This window comes from Amblyraja radiata, chromosome 12 (genome assembly GCF_010909765.2).
Source record: "Amblyraja radiata isolate CabotCenter1 chromosome 12, sAmbRad1.1.pri, whole genome shotgun sequence".
Classification (NCBI taxonomy): Eukaryota; Metazoa; Chordata; class Chondrichthyes; order Rajiformes; family Rajidae; genus Amblyraja; species Amblyraja radiata.
Window position 1 is genome coordinate 32,716,585 of NC_045967.1, and position 7,772 is coordinate 32,724,356.

Here is a 7,772-nt window from a genome sequence, read left to right on the forward strand (position 1 = left end):
GTCACTTTCCGCTGGTAGATATTCAGTAGCATTACTTATGAGATATTTATTTTATGTCATCAGAGCAGTAATAACTCACCTTATCGGCTCCTGAACTTTCCGAGCCCAGATACAGCAGTTTGCCATCAGGCTGAACATGATTTAGAATTAATGCTTGATGTAGGCCAGTTGGATCATCCAGTTTGGAAAACTGGCTGTCAAACTTATATTTCCTAGATTCAGGAGCTAAAATAAAACAAATCGGGATGAAGAGCAGAATTAAAATCCAAACCAAATTACAGTTAAGAATATTCTCTCAACACCTATTGTCAAAGCTATTTTTCATATTAATTTATTTTGTCCCTTTTGAATCCTGCTATTCAAAGAGATTACAATGGAATTCTACTTCCATTCTGGAAGTCTGTTTGTCCTTGAAAATTTTTCACTGAATGTATGATGCTAGTTTCAGCTCAGTGCCTTTTGGAACAGCGCAGTGCAAACTAATAAATACAGTGGAACATGATGCTGTCAAACACCACCATTAGATTTTGCTGCAAGCACCAAATAAAGCTCTGCTACTGAGCTGACTATTTATGTACTAGTGAAACTTTGAAAGGCATATTTCCTGAACAAAACATTCCTTTAAATAATACTTACATGGAAAATAGGTCATGCAGCACTTCTTTTGCTTCAGTGCAGTGTGATTCAAAATTGATTTTACGTGGAGTAATTTGCAGTTGATATCATTTCTGTATGAAATTGTGTCAATTTCTAAATTTGACAGGACACTTTGGTTGCAGTCCAAGTCAATGTGCCTAATATTTTCCTTATATTCCTAATATTACTTAGATAAGTACCTAATGATGTGATTCATCATGCAATGTACGTTTCATGAATTGGAAAAGAATTATAGAACAGTCACAGAAGAACTTGGAGCAGACCATGCCTAGTTTGTGATTGATTTGTAATTGAAAGGACACTCTGCTGCAGGAATCTCTAGAAAGCAATGCCAGAATTAAGTGGAGAATGCTCAAATACCTCCCAAAGTACACAGTCAGTGTTTAGATTAGCAAGGAGTACTACTTGCAGCATTTAGGTTCTGAGCTACTTTATTGAGAATCTCAGCGATAATTCTACTCTGCACTTCATCGCTGTAGACTTGAGGACAGCTGTTGCAGATAACATGGAATGTTTGGGTGGTGTGGTAAGAGGCATATAACATGGATATCTACAAAGATCTGAAGTAAGGAGAGTTTCCAGAGATGGCACATTGTACCTGGATCTCTGATGAGCAATGGCTTTGGAAGCTCGGGTTATCTAAGGCAGCAGTAACAGCAGTCTGTGACATTCTGCAGAGCGAGCAGCAACCATGCTCTACTGCTGGGAATGCTCGCTCTCTCTCTCGGGAGATGAGGGTCACAATAAGTCTCAAATTCCCAGCCTCCAGTCATCAGCCATATTTCCTAGCTTACTGCTTATCACAGCATTAGAGCTCTCAATAGGTTTTGTATCAAAGAGGAATGATTTAATTTACATTTATATCATTAAGCTGAAGGTGACGTCTTGGGCACTTGGATTTATCAGTGTTCTAAACTTCCCCAGATGGCAGGCAGCCATCACTTGCATTTGTGTTTCCACAAAGAGTATCTTTAATAAGCAGGATATAGAAGGGTTTTGTACAGTTTGCCATGGATCATGAGAAGAATTTTATGGTGGTTAATGCCATGTTGTGACTCCCAAATGCTGCATTATCCTTAGGATATTTCCAGTGGCCAGCACTTCCCTGAGGGTTGGATTCTAAGCAACTATTTGTATTCACTATTGCCATGGATTTTGACCCCAGAAAACTGCACATGTGTGAAGAAAATGAATTTGACCCACTTCATGTGCGTCAAGGGCAATGCATCATCAACTGCTGTAGCGATTTCAGTGCAGCGTGCTGCATAACCTGGCTGACAGAATATAGCAGCCAGTGCCTGAGGAAGATCTGAAGTCCAGGAAGCAGGCATAGAAGGCCAGTAGAGGTGGGGGTGTGGAACAGTGAAAATTGTTAAGGTATTGTTTCTGCCTGACATCAGGTGCTCCAACTTCTGACTGAGTGAAGGATTGAGGTATTGTCCAACTAATCAATAAAGAATTCCCTTAAAGAGAGAAGATTCTTCTGATCATTCTCCATAATCATAGTCTCCAAACAACATATCAATATATTAAGCCCTGCTACAATTACTTAGATGTTTTTTACAACGTTCAGTATTTGTGGATGGATGGCACTCCCTTAATGGACTCTCACATCTGCACACAATATATTGTACATTGAGGAACTCCACACGGGAGGTATCACTGGTAGAACACAGCTTTCATACTCTAGTCTCACATCAACAGTGAATATTTACCATTGTGCCCCATGCAGCTATCCCAAATATTGATCAGGTTGGCATGCAGAATGATTCATTGAAGGGTAATGTTTCAAACAAATGAGTCCTCTCTCATTTATTGATGAGAAATCCCTCATGAAATTCTGTGAGGTTCATTTGAAGTCATAAATCAAATGACTATTGGCAGCAGAGCTAGTAGAGCCACTGCCTCACAGTGCTTGAGACCTAGGTTCAATCCTGACATCAAGTGCTGTCTGAGTGGACTCTGATGTTCTGCATGTGATCATGTGTGTGGTCCCAGGTGCTCTGGTTTTCACCCACATCTCACAGGCATGTAGATTGATAGGTTAAATGGTCACTGTAAAAGTGACTGATTGAATTGAGTGGTGGAGAGAGACCCGATTGGCTGAAGGGCCTGTTTTAATGCTGTATTACCCTGACTCAAAGATTACTGTAAGAGAAACTTTGTGAAAGAACTGATTAAGCCTCAGCACTAACACAACATGCTCCAAATATTAGAAGTTAATACTGTATTGTAACATCACCCAGCTCTACTCCAATTGGTGTCAGAGGTTATGGGGTGAGGTTACGAGAAGTAGTAGAGGTATCAGAGGTTATAGGGAGAAGGCAGGAGAATGGGGTTAGGAGGGAGAGATAGATCAGCCATGGTTGAATAGCGGAGTACACTTGATGGGCCAAATGGCCTAATTCTACTCCTATCCCTTATGACCTTTTGATCTTGTGAGCTCAAAAACATTTCCTACTATAACTACCTTGCCTAATTTTCTACTTTTCTAATTCTTTCGCACTAAAGTCTTGTTATTTCGCATTTTTTTTATTTTCATTGCCTTGCAGAATTTAGATGTCATTTATGTACAATTGATGTTTTCTGTGTTAGACATGAGTCTATATGCCTGCGATACTGTTGCAAGCAAGATTTTCACTGTACCTGTACCTCACCGTAATTGTGTATTCAACAATAAACTCAACGATGCAACCTGATTGTTTGTGCCGAGTTTATTGCTATATGTAATAGAGGGCTCTTAGAGAAAATAGACATTGAGTCGATGTTTGAGCTCACGTTATAACCTTGTTGGTTAACTTTCCCTTGGATTATGTCCAATAGAGATTGCTATTATAAGTATTGGAAGAGCAGGGTGAAGATCCAGGAATAGGTATCAGCTTCATGCTAGAGGTTATACCAGTCATTGTCAGAATAATTTAGATGCTACGCATGTCAAATTGTTCCATCATTAAATGCAACGAGACAACCCTTTTCATCTGAAAATCATCCATAACTTGCAAGCAACAATCAAAGTTGACCTCCATTGACCTGAAATGCATTAACGTCAACAGCCTTGCTGATTGATGCGTCAACAAGTAAGCAGTATGCCAGTGATTGTTATGTGAATGTGACATTTTTTCTGTACTCTGAGATGTTATTTGTACTAGCTAAACATTTATTTGACTAATGCTGGTACATTCATTTGGAGCAAAGCAAAGTCAAATGATGCAAATTATACAAATAATGGAAAATTATGATGTTTATATACAAAATTAAACACCTTAGTTCTTCCCCTACTTAGCATTTCTAGGTGGGTTTCAATGACCTATTTCTCTCTGTGGCTGCAATTTCTTTAAATTGGACACAGATGTCCTGATGTGTCATAATAAACTGGTCGTGGCGCACATTAACTCCAGCCTCCCAGACACCCGTGATCTACTGCAGTTTGCCTATCATCATCAGAACAGGTCCACAGCAGATCTCCCTGCTTCTCCCTGGCGCTACTCTCATCACTGGAATATCTAGATAACGAGAACGCTTATGTCAGACTCCTATTTATAGATTATAGCTCCATCTTCAACCCAATAATCCAACCAAACTCATCTCCAAACACCTTAGCACTTCCCTCTGCAACTGGATCTTCGACCATGATTCGCAGATTATCAGTGAGAATAGGTGGCAAAACATCCTCCACAATAATTCTCAGCCTCTAACTGTACATCCTATATACTCATGAACATGTGACTAAATTCGTCTCCAACTTCATTTACAAGTTTGCAGGAAATGAGGTGGCATGCATGCCCCAGACAGGATCAATGATGCCAAAGTGGAGATGTGGAAATATCTTCAAGTTCAATGTTCTGAGGAAACAAATATCACCAACAATTTTTCCTGGACCAATTACATTGAAGCTATGGCCAAGAAAGCACACCTCAGTCTACTTCCTCAAAAAAATAAGGAAGTTTGGTATGTCCACAACAATTTTTACCAACTTCTACAGATGCATTGTAGAACGCATCCTATCAGAATGCATTACAGGTTGGTTTGGCAACAACTCTGGTCCAAAACCACAAGAAATTGCAGAGAGTTGCAGAGAGCTGCAGAGAAACCAGCCTTGCCCTCACCCCGCAGCCCCCATCTACACATGACAGTGCCTTGGGAAGGCAGCTAACATAATCGGAACATTTTCATCCATCATTCCCTCTCCAATCATGAGGAAGTTACAAAAGCTTGAAAGCACATTACATCAGATTCAGGGACAACTTCTTCCCCACTATTAACAGACTACGGGACAATCCTTTAATAAGATAGGGTGTACTCTCAACCTACCTCATTGCAAACCTTGTTTTTTTAAATATTTACATTGTAACTGTAATGCTTTAACATTCTATATTTGCACTCTGGTATTTTTCTCTTTGCACTACATGTTGTATTTGTTTATGGCATGATTGTCATGTATAGTATGATGTGACTGATTGGCATGTAAACTAAACTTTTCATTGTATCTCGGTACACATAAGATTAATAAACCAATATCTATACCAAAGAACGACCAGCTTTTGGTATTATTGGTTACCCATTAGAATAATAACTGTTGAAATTACAACGAGGGTACAAATATCATATTCTTTGGGAAACCAAAGAGCAAAATAATTTAGTTGCCTAGCATCCCTGCAGTGGTATTGTTTTTATACTTTTCAGACAGAACTATGCGGAGAGTGATTATTCTGTAATATACCTGCCTGCTGTCACCCTAAATTTAACTGTTATTCAACTACATCCAACATAAAGAATAACACATTTAAAATCCCATGGTCTTTCAAGGAAGTATTAGAAATTGACATTTATAAATTGAAGGAATCATGACTAGCTTATTTTTAAACTCAGTTAGAAATTATTTTTGTTTTAGAATTACCTGAACTCACCTACTCTTGTAAACTGTTCCTGTGAAGATAATCACATTCAAAGTAGGTCATCGCTGATGTTTAATCTAAACGGAGAGCAAGATGATCAACTTAAACACTGTAATATTTAAAGTGATTGAATTCATCATTACTCGGAACATTACAAGAGTAATCCTGTTGTCTGTCAACCTGAAGTTGTTCACTGTAACAAGCACATCCAAGTATGCTAACTGTAATCCGGATTTTTATAATTCCCTTGTTAATCCCACTGGGGGAGGGTAAGAGGGTAAATGTGGAGAAATAGGACATGCACACTGTGGTTCTTTTTCTTTCCTCTCTTACCAAATTTTACAAAATAATTCCCCCTGTTTTTAGACTAATTGATAAAAAAGATTCAGTCAAAAGGCTGTTATTTAACTATGTCATGGACTCTAGTAACTTCAGAGAGATTTTCTTGGGTGTGTTAATTTCATTCAACATTAACAACGCAGTGGTGCTGCTTTCCAACGGGAACGGTGACGGACGCACACAGACATCTCTGTCGTCCAGTTCCTGCGGACTTCCGCCGCTGGAATTATAGGATTTTGGTGTGCTTTATCATAATTTCCTACAATGCTATGTACTTCAGTGATCGCAACTTCTACTGAAGTGCAATTCCCCCCCACCCCACCCACCCCCCCCACCCCACCCACCCCCCCCCCCCCTCCTACCGCCGACCTAACTTGACCTGTGTGTGTTACTGCCAGGGAATCTTAAGATAGAATATTTAGCAATAGGTTGTCACCATTGCCAAATCCAATTTTAAAACCTGAAGAAAGGAGGAATGGTGTAGGAAAAGGCTACGTTTCAAATGTGTTTTTATGTTTATTCTGACTTCTTTATGGTTTTTCATGATTTCAATAGCACCACTTCGAAACTACGACATTAGGTGAAAAATCGATTTCTAATTTTGTGCTAGTTTTGTTAAGGATTGGACACACTCATTAATTTTGTCATTCTTCAAGATAATAGATATGTATTAACTTCCAAAAGAATTAAACATACAGTGATAGTAATTACACCTATTATTAGGGCCACACCTACTTTATAAGATAACAAAGAGTTTTAAATTTAATATCTGGCAAGTTTTGTTGAATTCTGAAATACTTGTTTTTACACTTATCTTTATATAATTTGGAGATACACCTTCTGATCCATTACTCACTTCATGAACTTTGATTTTAATAGGAACTAGACAAAGTGCAGACCCGTTGGGTCTGCTCCTCCAATGCAATATTCCACCACTCACACGTTCTCCCAACGCAACCCGTTCCCCCAACGCAATATTCCACCACTCACACGTTCCCCCAATGCAACCCGTTCCCCCAACGCAATATTCCACCACTCACACGTTCCCCCAACACAACCCGTTCCCCCAACACAATATTCCCAGCACTCCCTCCCCCTCCTCTTCACCCTCTCTCTTCTTTCCCCTCTCCTCCTCCCCTCCCCCAATCCCTCCCTCACCTCTCCATTCCTCTCCTTTCCCCTCCCACAGTCACTCTATAACTCCTCTCCCCTCCCTACCCCCGTTCTATCCCCCTATCTCCCACTTACCTCCCCCTATCCCCCCACTATCCCTCCTCTCCTCTCCCACTACCCTCCTCTGCCTCTATTCCACACTCCCTACCTCCCCCACACCCCCTCCTCTCCCTCTATTCCCCCTCATCCCAAACTCTCCCTCCTCACCTCCCCCACCTTCCCCCCTCTCCATCCCTACCACCTCCTCTCCCTCAATCCCCCCCACTCTCCCTCTTCACCTCCCCAGATCTTTCCCCTCTCCTCCTACCCCCCTCCCCATCCCTTCCTCACCTCTCCCTCCCTCTCCTTTCCCCTACCTTCAGTCGCTCCCTCCCTCCCTCCATAAAAAAGCAGCATCTGCAGTTCCTTCCTCAACAGGTCATTCATTGTTAGCTGTGTTTAGTCCCATTGACTTGACGATTGGACCAGTTTGCATCGTGTGTGCGTGTGTGTAAGTTACTCAAATTCCATGCAAACTACTCGGCCACCCTGTAACCCGACTCTCCCTCCCTCTCTCTGCCCACTCCGGCTCAGCCGCTGCTCGGCCTATCCCTTTCCTGCCCGACTGCCCACTGCTGCCGCTCGGCCCTTCCCCACCCTGCCCACCCAGCCACCCTCTGCTGCTGCTTGGCCCGTGCCCACCCACCTACTTGCCTGCCCGCCTGCTGC

At 41.4% G+C, this 7,772-nt stretch overlaps 1 protein-coding gene across 2 annotated transcripts in view; it reads right to left on the reverse strand.

The window, feature by feature from the left end:
• The window catches only part of LOC116979026 (ADP-ribosylation factor-like protein 13B), a 48,034-nt gene extending 46,717 nt beyond the window's left edge, over window positions 1-1,317 (reverse strand). For both annotated transcript variants that reach the window (XM_033030417.1, XM_033030418.1), the window contains exons 1-2: window positions 637-1,317; window positions 80-225 (exon numbers count right to left, since the gene is read on the reverse strand). In XM_033030417.1, the coding sequence (XP_032886308.1) occupies window positions 80-138 (59 nt within the window). In that variant the 5' untranslated portion in view covers window positions 139-225; window positions 637-1,317. The remainder of the gene's footprint in view (window positions 1-79; window positions 226-636) is intronic.
• Window positions 1,318-7,772: the final 6,455 nt, after the last annotated feature.